This window comes from Erythrolamprus reginae, chromosome 8, assembly GCF_031021105.1.
Source record: "Erythrolamprus reginae isolate rEryReg1 chromosome 8, rEryReg1.hap1, whole genome shotgun sequence".
Classification (NCBI taxonomy): domain Eukaryota; kingdom Metazoa; phylum Chordata; class Lepidosauria; order Squamata; family Dipsadidae; genus Erythrolamprus; species Erythrolamprus reginae.
In genome coordinates, this window is record NC_091957.1 from 2473329 (window position 1) to 2492778 (window position 19450).

Genomic DNA, 19450 nt, shown 5'->3' on the forward strand with positions numbered 1-19450 from the left:
CGGAAGCGCCTCCGTCCGATTTCTCCGTCGTTTCCGGTTGGGAAAAAAAAGCGGGGAATGTGAGAGCGGGTGGCGCGTGTCGCAGGCTGCCGGTGGCGGCGAAATGGGGGACGACATGGACGTGATCCCCGAGCGGGAGATGAAGGTGAGGCCGGGGCTTCGGAGGCCGAAGGAGGCCCGGGTTGGAGGGGAGGGGCTATTTTTGGGGGGCCCTCCCAATTTCCTCCCCGGGGTTCCTGATAACTTTTGGGTGTCCTTTTATACTTGGGGAGGGGGCGTCTCCCCCCTACGCTCCTCTCCTTCCATTATTCCTTTGCACTCTTCCTTCCTGCACAACAACCCCGCCAGGTAGGCCAGGCAGGTGAAGGAGCTCATATCATATATATTCTCTTCCTTTCATATATCCTCTCCTCTAAGTTCACTGTTACCCTTATATATATTACCACATGTCTTTTTTTCTGCCTATGTATTTGTGTATTGGACGAATGAATAAATAAATAAAATTTCATGTCATCATTATACTATATCATGTTGTGTATTATATTTTGTCTTGTTTTGTCACAAGAGGGAAAAATGTTATATTTATATAACTATAAATATATACTGTATTATGTCGTTTATTATGTTTATTATGTTGTATTTATATTACGGTATTATGTTGTGTGTTAATATTTATTATGTTATTTACTGATTATTATGATTTATTTATGAACAAGAACAAGGGGGCACAATCTGAGGTCAGTTGGGGGAAAGATCAGAAGCAACGTGAGAAAATATTATTTTACTGAAAGAGTAGTAGATCCTTGGAACAAACTTCCAGCAGATGTGGTTGGTAAATCCACAGGAACTGAATTTAAACATGCCTGGGATAAACATATATCCATTGTAAGATAAAATACAGGAAATAGTATAAGGGCAGACTAGATGGACCATGGGGTCTTTTTCTGCCGCCAGTCTTCTATGTTTCTATTTATAGGCCGCCCTTCTCCAAGGGCACTCAGGGCGGCTTACTAGGGAAAAAAACACAATAATAAAAATACTGCATTGTGTTATAGTGTATTATGTCGTGTATTATATACAGGGTGTCCAGCAAACATGGAAATCAGGGAATTATCAGGGGAATCGGTGGTTGGGAAAATATCAGGGAATTATCAGGGAATTCATGAAAAAAATGGAATAAATCGGGGGGGGGACAAACTTTATTAAAATGTTTAAAAGTCAGGAGAAAATCTTGTAAAAAAAAAAACCAATCGCACTGCCTGGCAGAGTCAAGCAAAAATGAACATAACTGTGGCAATAACTTGCTTGCTCAACTACCAATATTTTCCCACGGCTTAGCTGTTTGGTATGACATCATCTACGACCGCGCTTTAACTAGATCGCAAGTTACAGGGAAATGTCAGGAAAATATCAGGGAATTTCAGAATGCTTTCCCCCTGGATACCCTGTAAATTACATTAATATTTTGCATACAAGCGACTATACTATGGTCTCTACATGGGGCTACCTTTGAAGAGGGTTCGGAAACTTCAACTCGTCCAAACTGGAGCCGCACGAGCAGTCTTGGGCCTTCCAAGAAATGCCCACATCTCACCATCACTCCACGGACTGCATTGGCTACCAATCTGTTTCCAGACACAATTCAAAGTGTTGGTTATGACCTATAAAGCCCTTCATGTCAAAGGACTAGATTAGGCCTTCTGCTGCACAAATCCCAGCGACCGGTGAGGTCCCACAGAGTTGGTCTCCTTAGAGTCCCGTCCACCAAACAATGTCGGCTGGCAGGACCTAGGGGAAGAGCCTTCTCTGTGGGAGCACCAACCCTCTGGAATCAGCTCCCCCCCAGAGATTTGCACTGCTCTCACCCTCCTCGCCTTCCGGAAGTGCTTAAAAACTCATCTTTGCCGCCAGGCTTGGGACTTTTAGATCTTCCCCCAGATCAATGAATGTTTTAAGTATGAAGTGTTGAATGATTGGTTTGATAGGTTTTACTTTCTTTTAATTGAATTTAATGGTTGTTTTTAATGTAGTATTAATTGGATTTGTATTATTGTTCTGTTTTTGTATATGCTGTGAGCCGCCCCGAGTCCTCGGAGAAGGGTGGCATACAAATCCAATTAAATAAATAAATAAAATAAATAAATATACATTTTTGTTATTTTACTTTATTTAATTTTAATGTAGTATTCAGGACATTGGTATGCTGTTCCTCTTGCTATCCAAGGAGCTTTCCAAGTTTGGTCAACTTGTGAGGTCTTTGAAAGGCCCACCCCTACCTCCGTTAAAAATAAAACGAAAGAATTATCCCAATTTGTATAACCTAAAAGTTTTCCCAACCAAGAAGTTGGGTTTACTGTGTGCCCCTCTTCCTGATCCCACTGTCCATCTATCTATCGATCGATTGATTGATTTGGATTTATGTACCAACCCTCTCTGAGGACTCACTTTGGTTACCTAAAGCAGGTAAATTGACAGTTACCTTTTTTAAAAAAACAGTTAGAACATAGAACTAGAAGGGCTGGTAGGGATTCTATTCTGAATCGGCTCAGCTGCTGCAGAATAATAGGCTTGGAAGGGACCTTGGAGGTCTTCTAGTCCAGCCTTCTGCTCAAGCAGGAGAACTTACACCATTCTGGACATGGTTGTCCCATCTTTTAAAAGCTTCCATTGATGGAGCATCCACAACGTACGAAGGCAAGCCATTCCACCGATTAATTGTACTCACTGTCAGGGAGTTTCTCCTAGGTTCCTTCTCTCCCTGATTAATTTCCATCCGTTGCTTCTTGCCTTGCCATTCAGGGGGTTTGGAGACCTTCTCTTCTTTGTGGTAGCCCCACAAAGTCAAATATTGGAAGGCTCGGAGAGAGTCCTTGGAGAGGGGTGGAATATAAAAGAGAGAGAGAAAGAGGAAGGGAAGAAAGAAAGAAAGAGAAAGAAAGAAAAGAAAGATGCTATCATTCCCCTAGACCTTTTTAAAATTATACTAGTCATACAGAGTTAAAAATTTGGATCTGGGGTTTTCTTTTTCCCCCTAAGGGGTCTCATGCAGCCCCTTTTAATGTTTCTCTTTCTAGCAAGGCTTCTAATATGTTGTTCTTTTCCTGGCAGGATTTTCAATTCCGGGCCCTGAAGAAAATCCGGATCTTCGAAGCCCCCCAGGAGCTTCCCAAGGAACGTGGCAACCTGCTGGTTGTATCCAACAAATACGGGTTGACATTCACCGGTTGTGCAGCCGGACTGCAGATCTTCCAGACGAAAAACCTGCTTATGCAGATCCAGGCTGGAGAGTCGCCTAATAAAATAGGTGAGTTTGATATCGGGTTCTCCCTCCTGTTCACCTGTAGCTGGTTGGCTGGTTGTTTGATGGAATAGGCGCCACTTGGAAGGAAAGGACAAGAAGCAATGGATGGAAACTTAGCAAAGAGCAGTAGATTTATTTATTTATTTATTTTATTTATTTATTCATTCATTATTTTATTTATTTTATTTATTCATTCATTCATTATTTTATTTATTTATTCATTCATTCATTCATTCATTCATTCATTCATTCATTCATTTATTGGATTTATATGCCGCCCCCTCTCCGAAGACTCGGGGCGGCTAACAGCAATCATAAAACAGTGTACAATAATAATCCAATACTAAAAACGAATTAAAAACCCCTTAATATAAAAACCAAACATACATACAAACATACCATGCGTAAAATTGTAAAGGCTTAGGGGGAAAAGGAATCTCAATTCCCCTATGCCTGGCGGCAGAGGTGGGTTTTAAGAAGCTTACGAAAGGCAAGGAGGGTGGGGGCAATTCTAATCTCTGGGGGGAGTTGGTTCCAGAGGGGCCGGGGCCGCCACAGAGAAGGCTCTTCCCCTGGGTCCCACCCAGCAGCATTGTTTAGTCGACGGGACCCAGAGAAGACCCACTCTGTGGGACCTAACTGGTCGCTGGGATTCGTGCCACAGATTTGTGGTTTGTTTGTTTTTTCCATCTCAACTTTTCCTTCTGTTTTGTTTCTTACACTAGAGAATATCCACGGTCTTTTTGTCCCGACAAAGTTTTGGGTACATCACTTGGCGCTCAGCTGCGATAACCTCACACTGTCGGTTTGCATGGCCTCAAATGAAGTTGGGTGTTTCATTGGCTTTTTCGACGTGCGCACTTTTGTGAATCAGGTGAGCTGATTTCCTCTGCATAGGTTTTCATAAATTTATTTATTTATTTATTTATTTATTTATTTATTTATTTATTTATTTATTCGATTTTTAGGCCGCCCTTCTCCTTAGACTCAGGGTGGCTTACAGCATAATTAATAATAATAATAATTTATTACATTTGTATGCCGCCCATCTCCGCAGATTCGGGGCGGCTCACAACAATAATAATAACAATGTGCAATGTAACAAATCTTAATATTTAAAAGAAAATATCTAAAAACACATCATTTAAAAACCATACAACACAAGCACACCATACATAAACCTATATAAGCCTGGGGGAGATGTCTCAATTCCCCCATGCCTGGCAATACAGGTGGGTCTTAAGCAATTTACGAAAAACAAAGAGGGTGGGGGCAGTTCTGATCTCTGGGGGGAGTCGATTCCAGAGGGTCAGGGCCGCAACAGAGAAGGCTCTTCCCCTGGGGCCCTCCAGACGACATTGTTTAGTCGACGGGACCCAGAGAAGGCCAACTCTGTGGGACCTTATTGGCTGCTGGGATTCGTGTGGCGGAAGATGGTCCCGGAGATATTCTGGTCCGATGCAATGTAGGGCTTTATAGGTCATTACCAACACTTTGAATTGTGACCGGAAACTGATCGGCAGCCAGTGCAGGCCACGGAGTGTTAGCAATAGCCAGAGGAGCCCAGACAGACAGACAGACAGACAGACAGACAGACACAAGCATACATTGTTGGTTTGTTTTATACACTGTCAAACCCAACCATAGTGCTAACACACCCACCCTTGTTAAATTCTCATTCGATCCCTTCGCAAATAGGCTAAGCAGCAAAAACGGCCGTTCACTTATCAGAAGATGGCAGGTGCACAGGTCAGCGACCTCAAGTGGAATCCCACGAACGCCACGATGCTAGCGGTCTGTCTGTCCGACGGGAGCGTCTCCGTCCTGCAGGTGACGGAAACCGTAAAGGTCTACGCCACACTTCCCGCTTCCGCGGCCGTCACATGCGGTGGGTTTGCGTGGTTTCATCCCCTCACCCGACCTGGTCATATCTCCTTTTTGTTTATGTGTTTATTGTTTATATTTACGTATTTATTTATCTCACACTATTATTATTATTATTATTATTATTATTATTATTATTATTATTATGTCAGTACAACACAGCGAACGAGATCACTATGCTGGATTTCGTATTTCATCACCAGTCGGGCGCTTCCCAAGCACCTAGGACTGCATGATGTAGCAGCGAATTATGTTTGCTGATCCCAGTAAAGCGGCCTTTTGCAATTGACAGGTGGAGATTTTGTCAATTCCGATGGTTTTCAAATGTCCGCTGAGATCCTTTGGCCCTGCGCCCAGTGTGCCAAGTACCACTGGGGCCACTTTCACTGACTTATGGCAGAGTCGTTGCAGCTCGATTTTCAGATCTTCGTATTTCACTAATTTCTCTAGCTGCTTCTCCTCAATTCTGTTGTTGTTGTTGTTGTTATTATTATTATTAAATTGCTCAAGGCGGTGAACATACCTAGTCTTCCTCCTTCCTCCTGTTTTCTTTACAACAACTCGTATCAGGTGGAGTTGGGTGGGGTGGGCTAAGAGAGAAAGCGACCGGCCCAAAGTCACCCACTTGACTTCCATCCCTAAGGCGGGACTAGAACTCCCTGTCTCCTACTGATTGCCCAAAATCACTCAGCCAGCTTTCATGTCTAAGGCAGGACTAGAACTCCCTGTCTCCTACTGATTGGCTCAAAGTCAGCCAACTGGCTTCCGTGCCTAAGGCAGGACTAGAACTCTCCATCTCCTGGTGATTGTCTCAAAGTCGCCCAGTTGGCTTTCATTGCTAAGGGAGGACTAGAACTCACCCTCTCCTGGTGATTGGCCCAAAGTCACCCAGCTGGATTTCATGTTTAAGGAGGGACTAGAACTCGCTCTCCTCTGTTTTCTAGCCTGGTGCCTTAACCCCTAGAATAAACTGGTGAAGACCCAACTCACGATCCTGGTTTACAAGGCCAGTATTCCAGCTATTAAGCCATGTTGAACTGTGGCTTCTATCGTCTCAGCCTGACACATTGCTGGCTCCATTATCTGGTCTGACCAACCATAGCTGAAGTGTCCTTGATTGGCACAAGGCTGGGGCGCAAAAGTCGCCCTGATTCCGTCTCAACAACAGTGTAGTCATTCATGTGTCAGTTTTAAAGGATTCTTCTTTTTAACAAAGTTGTTTTTCCCCCCCCAGTGTGTTGGAGTCCTAAAGGAAAACAGCTGGCAGCAGGCAAGCAGAATGGCACGGTGGTCCAGTATCTGCCAGTAAGTCTTAATTTTGACTTATTTCCTGTTCTGTCGGGCTCTCTGGTAGACTCCTCCCAAAAATTCACAGGTACAAATTTCAGACACACACACACGTTTGAAAATTCAAAACAATGTTCTTTATAATGAAAATTCACTTAAACCAAGCCCTCTTTTGGTATAGCAAAGAGCACTCGTCTCCAACCAAACTGGTAATTTGGACAAGTCCCTGATCAGTTCTGTGATACTTAGCTTGCAGCTGGGAGGCAATTCACAGTCCTTCTTCTTTCACAAAGTGACACACACTTTGCTCTGGTTTAGTTTCAAAGCGGGGAAAAATCAGCACATAAAAGTTCAAAGTCAGTAAAGCAGGCAAGAAACACAAGGATCAGATAATCCTCCACAATGGCCAAACCCACAGGCTGCTCTTTATAGCAGCCTCACTAATGACCACAGCCCCACCCAACCACAGGTGGCCTCCTTTTCTTTGATAATAATCTCTCAGTTGTTGCTGCCTATGCATCGCTCTCCGCATGCGTGGCTGTATCATTAACTCTTGTTCTGAATCCAAGGAGGAGCTAGATAATTGATCTCCTTCTGAGCTGTCTGCCATACTCTCCTCCTCCCTGTCACTCATGTCTTCTTGGTCAGAGGAGCCTTCATCATCAGATTCCACCGGGGGCAAAACAGGCCTGCAGCATGTGGATGTCTCCCCCACATCCACAGTCCTTGGGGCAGGAGCTGGGCCAGAGCTAACCACAACATTTCCTGTCTTCAATTCATTTCCCATCTGTTCCCAATTGATGATTTAAGGATCTGGGTGGAGTTTTGGGGTGTGTGGTTATCTCAGGTTTGATGGATCCTTCAAAATCACCCAGGTGTTACGAAAAATCCAGAATACGGGTTAATTTGCAGAATAATTAACTTCGCTCTGTGGGTGGGTGACTTAGAATTTAACTCAAGCGCTACAGCAGCGGACAAAAATAATGGTGTACAAATATTTTTCTTCTTCTTCGATTTTTTCAGACCCTGCAGGAAAAGAAAACAATTCCTTGCCCACCGTTCTACGTGGCGGATAATCCCGTCAAAGGTAGGAATTTAGTGATTATTTTGGTAGAAAACAAGGGTGGGAGAGGGGAGGGAGGGGATGGGAAGTGCATGGAAAGGAAGAAGAGTTGAGAAGAGGAAGCGAGGGCGGGAGGAAAGAAGGGAGGGAGGGAGGAGATGAAAGGAGGGAAGAGATGGGAAGAGGGAGGGAGGAAAGAAGAGTTGGGAGGGAGGAGATGGGAGATTAGATTAGATTAGATTTATTGGATTTATATGCCGCCCCTCTCCACAATGGTAAAAAAACAGTGCATAGTAACAAATCTAATATTTAGCTATCTAAATTACAGTTTTAGGTTAAAAAGTCCCAAAAAAATAAACCCCAATATATAAAAAACAAGCACACAATCGAATCATACACAAAAACTACATGGGCAAGGGGGAGATGTTTCAATTCCCCCATGCCTGACGGCAGAGGTGGGTTTTAAGAAGTTTACGAAAGGCAAGGAGGGTGGGGGCAATCCTAATCTCTGGGGGGAGCTGGTTCCAGAGGGTCGGAGCCACCACAGAGAAGACTGTTCCCCTGGGTCCCACCAGACGACATTGTTTAGTCGACGGGACCCGGAGAAGACCAATTCTGTGGGACCTAACCGGTCGCTGGGATTCATGCGGCAGAAGGCGGTCTCGCAGATATCCTGGTCCGATGCCATTTAGGGCTTTATAGGTCATAACCAACACTTTGAATTGGGAGGACGGAGGTCACTAAAATTATTGTTAAATCAAGGACTATGTCTACAAGTTAAGAAAAATATTGAAAAAGACCAAAGAAAGGCAGAAATGTAAAAAGGGAGAGAGGGTGAAAAATATATATATATACTGCTTAAAAAAATAAAGGGACCACTCCAAGAACCCATCCTAGATCTGAATGAGTGAAATATTCTCATTGAATACTTTGTTCTGTACAAAGTTGAATATGCACAACAGCAGGTGACATTGATTGTCAATCTATGTTGCTTCCTAAGGGGACAGTTTGAGTTCACAGAAGTTTGATTGACTTGGAGTTATATTGTGTTGTTTAAGTGTCCCCTTTATTTTTGTGAGCAGTGTATTTTTAAAAAGGTATACAAAGAAACGACTTCTCCCTTCCTCAAGACAAGCCCAAACAATTTCACTAACTTAGAAGCTGCCCTCCTCCTGGTTATCTAGTTTTTAACTCTTCCTGAAAAAAACCCCATCTTTCCCAAAAGTGACACTGTAGAATTTGATGGGTCCTTTCAAATTTTGCGCATATTCCCAAAGATGAAGAGGTAATTAAGAAAATATTAGATTGCGCTGAGATGGATATGATGACAAGATGGTTAAATAATCAAGAGGAATCAGAATTTTATAATGTTTGGAATAAGGTGTATATATGGATAAATAAGAAGAAAAATTAAATGGTAAACCTATGTGAGAATTATAAATATCCCAAAATGATTTATCCATTTTTTTCCCTTTCTTTTTTTTTGTATGAATTTTTTTATTATAAGGTTGAATAAAATTTCTTCTTTTCTTTTAAATTAATATGTTGATTTAAGGCATTAAGAATGTATTCTTTTTCTGTAAAAAAATTTGACTTCTACGACAAGAGGGGAAATTGTAACCCCTACTTCATGTTAAATGTTTGTTTGTATGTTTGTCAATTTTTATGAAAATTAATAAAGTTTTATTTAAAAAAAGAAGAACTTGATGGATCCTTAAATCAACTTGTTGCGAGACACCTCACACGATAAGGAGACAAATTGCTCTTTTAAAAAAATATTTATTTATTTATTTATTTGACTTATATGCTGCCCCTCTTAAAAAATAATCCTTTTTATTGATTATGGTTTTTTCCCAGTCTTGGATGTATTGTGGATTGGCACTTACGTCTTCACCATCGTTTACGCTGCTGCCGACGGCAGCTTAGAAACGTCCCCCGAAGTGGTTATGGCGCTGTTGCCGGTATGTTTCCGCCAGGGATGTGTCCCTACATCAGTGGTTCTCAAATTGGGGGTCGGGACCCCTTTGGGGGGTCGAACGAAAGACCATTTCACAGGGGTCGCCTAAGACCATTGGAAAAGACAAATTTCCCATGGTGTCAGGAACTAAAGCTTCTATTCTGGCGCCTTGGAACATATTTTTACTATCCGACCAATCAGGCGTTTACAGTGGGGGGGTGTCCCTCTGACCTTCAGGCCAATCAGCTTAAAGCTCTGTGGGGGAGAATTGGCGCTAGGCTTATGGTTGGGGGTCACCACAATATGAGGAGTCGCGGCATCAGAAAGGTTGAGAATCACTGGCCTACATCTTTGCTTTTATTGAAAAAAAAAAAAAAGATGAAAAACTAAAGTATTCTTTTCTTTGTTCAGAAAAAAGAAGAGAAGAGGCCGGAGCTGTTTGTAAACTTTATGGAGCCTTGTTACGGTAGTTGCACCGAGAGATTGCACCACTATTTCCTTAACTTTGTTGACGAATGGTAAGTCGCAATAGAAGAGAACATTTGTAGCTCGGGGTTGAACGGTGGAGCCTTTGGCCTTCTGTGAACTTTTGTTGCAGGAGTTTTGTTACCTAATTAGATAACATCATTGGTACTAGGAGTGCGGCTCGCTCCCTGTTTATATACAGCAGCTCTGAGCTGGGTTGTCCTCTTGCCCATGTTTCATGACCGAACTACAGTACGTCATCACTGCTTAGAAGCCTCCTAGCCCTGATGATGTCACCTCATTGGTTCATGAAATGTCGGCAAGAAGGCAGCCAAGCTCAGAGAGCGCCTATAACCCCATAGATTGATTCAGTCATATAGAGTTTGCAGGAAAAGACTTCTATTCCCTCTATATTCCATTCTATTTTATTCTACTCTATTCTATTCACTGTTATTATTCTATTATACTCTATTCTCTATTATTCTATTCTATTCTCTGTTACTCTGTTCTATTCCCTCTATATTCTATTTTATTCTACTCTATTCTATTCTCTGTTATTCTATTCTATTCTCTGTTACTCTGTTCTATTCCATCTATATTCTATTCTATTTTATTCTACTCTATTCTATTCTCTGTTATTATTCTATTATACTCTATTCTCTATTATTCTATTCTATTCTCTGTTACTCTGTTCTATTCCCTCTATATTCTATTTTATTCTACTCTATTCTATTCTCTGTTATTCTATTATACTCTATTCTCTATTATTCTATTCTATTCTCTGTTACTCTGTTCTATTCCATCTATATTCTATTCTATTTTATTCTACTCTATTCTATTCTCTGTTATTATTCTATTATACTCTATTCTCTATTATTCTGTTCTATTATATTCTCTGTTACTCTGTTCTATTCACTCTATATTCTATTCTATTCCATTCTCTCTTATTATTGTGTTCTGTTCTATTCATCCTCCACCACAATTCCTTGCAACTTGCAAGCCGAATTAACACAATTCGATCGACCTCAGTTCCTTTTCATACCCTTCAACCATGTCAGATGCTTGTTTCCTGTCTGTGGGCTGCTGAGATCCCTGGCTCCCTCGAGGCTGTTCTTGTCGCAGGAAACTTCGGTGGGAAACTCTGTTTGTTCTTTACCCAAAGATTTTCCTAGAAGGTTCACATTCCATGTTTTTCCTTCTCAGGAATCTGGCCTTACTAGCTTCTGCCGCCTCCACCGAAGTCAGCATCCTCTCCAGACAAGGGGATCAGGTAATTCTCTTCCCAAGCTCAGGCAGAATAGATCTTCTTTGAAAGAAAAAGGGGAGGGGGGTGTCACACTTTGGATTTTGAGAGGAAAACACCGGGGGGGGGGGGGGAAACAGCCCAGCCCTGCTAGGACTTCCACTATGATTGGATCCGTGCCTCTCTGGTCTACTATACCGGTAGTCCTTGAATTACAACATTTCATTTGTAAGCGAACCGTTTAGGGTTGCGACAGCAGTGAGAGAGAGATGATAGATAGATAGAGAGAGATGAGAAAGAGAGGAGAGAGAGACATGATAGATTTATAGAAGAGAGATGAGAGAGAGAGAGAGATGAGAGAAAGAGGGAGGAGAGAGACATGATAGATATATAGAAGACAAATAGATGAGAGAGAGAGATGAGAAAGAGAGAGAGATGAGAGAGAGAGACATAGATAGAGATGAGAGAGATGAGAGAAAGAGGGAGGAGAGAGAGATGATAGATATATAGAAGATAAATAGATGAGAGAGAGAGATGATGGATGGATGGATGGATATAGATAGATAGATAGATAGATAGATAGATAGATAGATAGATAGATAGATAGGTGAGAGAGAGATGATAGAGGAGAGACATGATAGATATATAGAAGAGAGATGAGAGAGAGAGAGGATGAGAGAGATGAGAGAAAGAGGGAGGAGAGAGACATGATAGATATATAGAAGATAAATAGATGAGAGAGAGAGATGAGAGAGAGAGAGACATAGAAGATAGATGAGAGAAAGAGGGAAGAGAGAGAGATGATAGATGTATAGAAGATAAATAGATGAGAGAGAGATGATAGATAGATAGATAGATAGATAAGATAGATAGATAGATAGATAGATAGATAGATAGATAGATAGATAGATGACTGTGGGGGGTACCACAACAGTCCCAAGTGTGAAAAATCCCTTTTCCCTTTGAATGGGCATTAAATGAACATGTTGTGAGTCAGGGGCCCCCTGGGGTCAGGCGTTGGTGTGCTCCAAGGCTTGTGGGGCTGTTGCAAAGCCCATTTTGAAAACTGGATTAATTTTCATTGCAGGCCACCTGGGAGCTGTGGGTGTTGGAAGACTCCAGTCGCGCAGAGCTTCCCGTGACGGATAAGAGCGATGATTCCTTGCCTGTCGGAGTTGCCATTGATTATAGCAACAACACACCCATAATTATTAGTAAGTAGGAGGATGGTTCCTTTGAGCTGAGAAAGTGGCCAATGACATAATATAATGACACCATCTAATCTACCAACGCTATTTGTTTTATTCTATTACATTTGTATGCCGTCCAGCTGTTTACTCAGAAGCTCTGGGCAGCTTACGAGAGTATAAATAATAATAATTATTATTATTTATTAGATTTGTATGCTGCCCCCTCTCCGCAGACAAATAATGCAATAAAACACTAGCAAGAGCACTTAGACTTAATCTACTGCTCTGCAGTGCTTTTGCAGCCCTCTCTAAGCAGCTGACAGAGTCAGGCTCTTTCTTGCCCCCCCAACAATCTGGGCCCTCATTTTATCAGCATTGGAAGGACTGAAGGCTGAGTCAACCTTGAACCCGTCAGGAACAAACATCTGGCAATTGGCAAAGTTAGCCTGCAATCTGGCATTCCAACCATGGATGGAGGGAGGGAGGGAAGGAAGATGAGAGGGAAAGGAAAGAAGGAAGGAAGATGAGAGGGATGTGAAGGAAGATAAGAGAGAAAGGAAAGAAAGAAGGAAGGAAGGAAGATGAGAGGGAAAGGAAGGAAGGAAGGAAGATGAGAGGGAAAGGAAAGAAGGAAGGAAGGAAGAAGAGAGGGAAGAGAAGGAAGGAAGATGAGAGAGAAGGAAAGGAAGATAAGAGAGGAAAGAAGGAAGGAAGATGAGAGAGGAAGGAAGGAAGAAGAGAGGGAAGAGAAGGAAGGAAGATGAGAGAGAAGGAAAGGAAGATAGAGAAAGGAAGGAAGGAAGATGAGAGGAAAAGGAAGAAAGGAAGATGAGAGAGAAAGGAAAGAAGGAAGGAAGGAAGATGAGAGGGAAGGGAAGGAAGATAGAGAAAGAAAGGAAGGAAGATGAGAGGGAAAGGAAGGAATGAAGAAGAGAGGGAAGAGAAGGAAGGAAGGAAGATGAGAGAGAAGGAAAGGAAGATAGAGAAAGAAAGGAAGGAAGATGAGAGGGAAAGGAAAAGGAAGAAAGGAAGATGAGAGAGAAAGGAAAGAAGGAAGGAAGGAAGATGAGAGGGAAGAGAAGGAAGGAAGATGAGAGAGAAGGGAAAGGAAAAGGAAGGAAGATGAGCGAGAAAGGAAAGAAGGAAGGAAGGAAGGAAGATGAGCGCGAAGAGAAGGAAGGAAGATGAGAGAGAAGGGAAAGGAAAAGGAAGGAAGATGAGAGGGAAGGAAGAAACGACTGAGAGTTATATAATACAGTGTTTTCCAGCCCTCTCGTAAGTGGTTTACAAATCAGCCCATTACCCCCCAACAATCTGGGTCCTCATTTTACCACCTGCCAGTACTTGTCTGTGCTGCTGAACAGATTTCAAAGAGAGTTTTTGCCTGGAGTGAACATGTTGCATTTGGGTCTGGTTCTTCCCAGGTGAAGACAAAACGTTGGATCCTGCTCCGGTCTTGATGCTGTTATCCACAGACGGGGTGCTGTGCCCCTTTTACATGGTCAACCAAAACCCTGGCGTCCGATCTCTCTTGGCGGCTCCCGAAGCTCTTTCTGTGGAAGGCGAGAGGGCGGCAAAACCCACAGGTAGGTATTTTAACGCCTCGCCGGGAGGTTCCCTTGTGTTGATGAGTTGCGTTGGTCTCCCTAAGAGAGAGAACGGAGGCGTTGAGAAGATCTCGTGGGCTTTCCAAGAAAAATTAAATAACCTGAATTTATTTATTTATTTTAAAAAATCTTTATTAGTTATTTACATTAAAGAGAACAAACACCATCAAATACACAGAGACCAAAGACAAAACACGACTTATACAGACATAAATATCATCATTCATAATTATGAATGATGTCATAAACACTCAGCAATTTGCACAAAAGCCAACCTTCTCGTTGACATTATCATGACAGCTTTTTTTATATCGGCCTACTAATTTTTACATTTATTATTTATTTTATTTATTTATTGGATTTGTATGCCGCCCCTCTCTGGAGACTCGGGGCGGCTAACAGCAACAATAAAGCAGTGTACAATAGTAGTCTGATACTAGAAATGATTAAAAAACCCATTAATATAAAAAATCAAACATACATACATACATAACATGCATAGAATTGTAAAGGCCAAGGGGGAAAGAGGATCTCAATTCCCCCATGCCTGGCGGCAGAGGTTATAACATTGCTATATTATGTCATTATTAACGTAAGTCTTAATCTTACTAATTTTAGTCATGTTGCCTAAGTCAAAAACTATCCAAAGTCGGTTGCTGGACCACAGTTTTTTCATTGTTTTGTAAATACAGTAAATAAAAGGGGTAACAAGATTGCTTACATTCTTTCGTATTCTTTCGAATTCAGAGAAATCTAACTGTATTACAGATATTTAAGCTTTTAAATATTTTATCTGACTGATCCAGTCGTACCACCTGCTCCAAGTTTGTTAGAACAGAATTTAAAATCAGGGCGGTTATAACTCATTAAGGACCGCGACCTAAAATAAGTTGTAAAATCGGGCACAGTCGCTTGGCTCACTTAGAACCAGTCATAAGCCGAGGACTCCCAGTATTATTTGTGGGGCAAAGAACCCCAATTATACCTACCAAATGATGGGGACCAAGCTTTCTGAGACAACCCAAGAAAGGGATCTTGGGGTTTTAGTGGACAGCTCAATGAAGATGTCAACCCAGCAGTTAAAAAAGCAAATTCCATGCTTGACATGATTAGGAAGGGAATCGAAAATAAGTAAGTGTTGTATTGCCTCTGTACCAATCGATGGTGAGACCACACTTGGTGTCCAGTGTACAGTTCTGGTCACTGCATCTCAAGAAGGATAGAATGGAACTGGGAAAGGTGCAAAAAAGGGCAACAAGTATGATCAAGGAAATGGAGACCCTCCATTATGAAACCAGGTTGCAAGGCCTTGGTCTCTACAGCTTTGAAAGACAGCGTTGAAGAGGTGACTTGTATAAAATCACACATGGGATAGAAAAGGTTAATAGAGAAAAATTATTTTCTCTATCAAACAATACTAGGACAAGAGGGCCATCCCCAAAGCACACAGGTAAGAAAGTGAGGACAAATAAAGGGAGATATTTCTTCACCCAGAGGGTCCTTGGTTGATGGAATTCACGTCCAGAAGAGGCCGTGACAGCTGTCAGCCTGGAGAGCTTCAAGGCAGGATGAGACAGATTCAGGGATGCCGAGTGTATCATAGGTGGTGATTGAAACGGATGTCCAAGTGCCGCCTCTGTGTTGGTTGAGGCAGGCAGGGTTCCCTTGGGTACCATTTGTTGGGGGTCAAGGGAAAGGGAGGGTCTTGCATCCTCTTTCTACTCAAGATCCCCATGGACAATTGATGGGCCACTGTGGGACACAGAATGCTGGACTCGATGGGCTTTGGCCTGATTCAGCCTGGCCCTTCTTAGGTTCTTATGTTCTTGTGCTGAATGGTCAATCTCTCCCTTTTTCCAGGCACTCCTTCATCTGCTGCCAAGAGCGAGGCTCCACCACCCCCTCCCGCCCCGGGTCCACCTTTAGTTCCAAGCAGTGGGGCCACCCCCTTCTCTTTTACAAGCCCCGCTCCCAAAGCCCCTGGCCCAGCTCCGAATGCTTCTCTGCCTTATCCATTCCCCTCGGAGGCCTCGGCGGCAGTCCCCAGGCCCAACACCAGTAAGCCCGCCGAGTTCTCTACTCCCGCCACCCCAATAGCACCACAAACGCCCATCTCCTCCTCCGGCCTCGTCCCGGTTTCCGCCCCGCCTTTCGCCTTCGGGTCGGTGAGCTTCAAGGGCCACGTCGACGGGCCCGTTCCTCCTGCCGTGACGAATCCCAGCTTTGCTCCAGCGATGTCTTCCGTCAAGGTCAACCTCAACGAAAAGTACGCGATCTCTTTTTTAAAAAAATTGTTTGTTTTGTCACATACGTATTGGTGGTATACAAAGATGTAATAATATTTATATACATGATACTTGTAAAAGAGAAAAATGTTAGGACAGGGGACGGGAGGCACACTGGTGCTCCTATGTATGCCCCTTACTGACCTCTTAGGAATTGGGGGTCAACTGTGGATAGTCTAAGGGTAAAGTTTTGGGGGTTAGATGATGATACTACAGAGTCAGGTAGTGAGTTCCAGGCATCAACTACTCGGTTACTAAAGTTGTATTTTCTGCAGTCGAGTTTAGAGCGGTTTACTTTGAGTTTGTATCAGTTGTGTGCTCGTGTGTTGTTGTGGTTGAAGCTGAAGTAGTCGTTGACAGGAAGGACGTCGTAGCAGGTGATTTTATAGGCCGTGCTTAGGTTGTGTTTAAGGCCACGTAGTTCTTAACTTTCTTTTCTTTTTTTAATTTTTTAAATATAATCTTTATTACAAATAAATGGGGGAAGGGAATACAGAAAACAAAAGGACTATTTAAACATTGGTACAACTTTGTGTGATTTTAGAATATGCAATTTTAAAATAGTATAAATACTTACATAGGGGAAAGGAATAAAGAGGAAAAATTAGAGGGGAAGAGAGAGAAGGAGCAAAAAGGGGAAGAAAAAAGATGAAGAAAGAAAAGAAATAAAACTGGCAAGTGAGAAAGGAAGAAAAAGAGCATAGATTGGAAAAAAAAGATGGAAGATGAAACCAGCAATAAACTGGTGTATTGTTTCCTTACGACGTAAAGTCCATATTTATCGTTGGAGTGTCGTTCCTTTTTTTAAGAGTAGTTATAAATTTCTACTAATTTGATTACGGTTGTAGTTTTAAAGTTTTTCCAGTGTTGTTGCAGTGGCCTTTGGCCCTTAGTTCATTCGGTGTGAGTTCTCCAAGGTCTTTTACAGAGTGAGGATTGTCTTGTTTATTCAGCTTGTGTTTGGTGTTCAGGTTCTATTTGCCAATGTGTAGGATAGGACATTTTTGGGTTGTGATGCCCTTCTCGCCTTCAAGGGTGGCCTCTATCTTAGATCCTCCACTAGCGGACTGGGATTTGACGATTCCACACGGAATCTTCGCTTTTCCTTTATACACATTTATTTATGTGTATCCCACCTTTTTTCTTGGTTTTGCAAACAGTTCTTACCCTTTCAAACAATCACCAGGTGCATGCTACCACATGTGGTGGGCCTGTTTAAAAAAAAAATATGCCGAGGGACAGGGATGTCCGTCTACTTCAGGCGTAGGGAACGTTGGCTCTTCTATGACTTGTGGCCTTCAACTCCCAGAATTCCTGAGCCAACCATGCTAGCTGAGGAATTCTGGGAGTTGAAGTCCCCAGGTCATAGAAGAGCCAATGTTCTCTACCCCCTGGTCTAGTTGAAGATGGCTAGGTGGTGTCACTTTGTCTATTTTTCATAGAAACAAAGAAGATTGACAGCAGAAAAAGACCTCCTGGTCCATCTAGTCTGCCCTTATACTATTTCCTGTATTGTATCTTAGGATGGATGTGTTTATCCCAAGCATGTTTAAATTCAGTGACTGTGGATTTACCAACCACATCTGCTGGAAGTTTGTTCCAAGGATCTACTACTCTTTCCGTCAAATAATATTTTCTCACGTTGCTTTTGATCTTTCCCCCAACTAACCTCAGATTGTGTCCTCTTGTTTTGTGTTCACTTTCCTATTGAAAACACTTCCCTCCTGGACCTTATTTAACCCTTTAACATATTTAAATGTTTCGATCATGTCCCCCCTTTCCCTTCTGTCCTCCAGACTACGCAGATTGAGTTCATTTAAGTCATTTCATTTTTGAGTTTTCCCCCTTCAGGTTCGCTGCTGCCGAGTCTGCTGCCGAGTCTGCCAACACCAGCCAAGCCCCCTTCCTCTTTCCTCCGGCTGCAAAATCTACCCCCGCGGGACCCTTGGGCCTGGCCACGCCACCTCCGGCCCCCATAAAGGCTTCTACCCCAGTGACTTCATCAAGTACGGTTCAGTCTTTGCTTCCCCCTTACTTCCTTTCCTGTGGGTCATGGGGCGTTTGAGTGTAAGCTGTTGGGGCAGGGGCCTGAGGTTGCATTCAGCTGCTTTCTACTAGTTCAGGCGAACTGGTAGTAGCGCATGCCGCCCTGTTTATGCACATTTTGAAGCCGCGTGCACATGCATGCTCATATTTGTGAACTACCATATTTTTCGGAGTATAAGGCGCACCTTAGTTTTGGGGTAGGAAAATAGGGAAAAGAATCTGCTTACTAGGTATTCATCTGGCTAAGCCAGCAGATTATTTTATCCCCTGGTTACGGCTTTTAAAAAACTTTATTTGGAGAGAGTAGCAATGAAAGAGCTTGCAAGCCGGTAAGAGCTGGGAACATTGTTAGCACCTGGAAAGAAACATTTGGAGCAAGTAGAGCAATGGGGAAAACCCTGCAAAGACTTAGTAGCTTGGAAAACATTCTTTGCAGAGAGTAACAATGAAAGAGCCTGCAAGCCGGTAAGAGCTGGGAACATTGTTAGCACCTGGTTAGGGCTGGAAAGAAACTTATTCGGAGCAAGTTAGAGCAATGAAAAAAACTCTGCAAAGACTTAGGGCTTGGAAAACATTCTTTGCAGAGAGTAACAATGAAAGAGCCTGCAAGGTAAAAGCTGGAAAGATCATTAGCAGCTAGTTAGGGCTGGGGGAAAAAGCTGCATTCAGAGTATAAGAGGCACCAAATTTATCAGCCTCTTTTAGGCAGGAAAAAGGTGCATCTTATGGCAGTAGGGAAAATAAATAGGTGAATACCACCTGTGGCAGGGATGTTTCCTGTGTCCCCACCCACTCTGTTCTTCCCAAGTGACCCACTAGTGCAAGCAATCCTCGAGTTACGACAGTGATTGAGACCGGAATTACGGGGGAAAGTCATTGCAATTGTTAAGCAGGCCACCCTGATTTTACTAATCCTTGCGTCGTAACTGGCCACTAGCAGCAGTTGTGCGAGTGTGTGTGTCCCCTTCTCTTTTCTGTTCTTGCCTCCAGCAGTGCGTCCACCACAGAGCGCTCCCGCAACCCCGGGCCTTCAGAAAGCCGCCAAGATATCCCCGGGGGCTGCGAAATCCAGCCCTTCGCAGGTAGGAAGGGATTAGAATCGCTTTTGCGCGAATTCAGCCC

General features: G+C 42.9%; 1 protein-coding gene across 1 annotated transcript in view; it reads left to right on the plus strand.

Annotated features, from left to right (window-relative positions):
* NUP214 (nucleoporin 214) overlaps positions 1 to 19450 on the plus strand; it is a 66965-nt gene continuing 47515 nt past the window's right edge. The window contains 14 exon segments of the mRNA XM_070758485.1: positions 1 to 145; positions 3109 to 3304; positions 4027 to 4175; positions 5000 to 5189; positions 6420 to 6490; positions 7496 to 7559; positions 9393 to 9496; positions 9904 to 10010; positions 11161 to 11227; positions 12288 to 12414; positions 13815 to 13976; positions 15858 to 16263; positions 18134 to 18288; positions 19319 to 19410. Of these exon segments, the coding sequence (XP_070614586.1) occupies positions 104 to 145; positions 3109 to 3304; positions 4027 to 4175; positions 5000 to 5189; positions 6420 to 6490; positions 7496 to 7559; positions 9393 to 9496; positions 9904 to 10010; positions 11161 to 11227; positions 12288 to 12414; positions 13815 to 13976; positions 15858 to 16263; positions 18134 to 18288; positions 19319 to 19410 (1932 nt within the window). The 5' untranslated portion in view covers positions 1 to 103.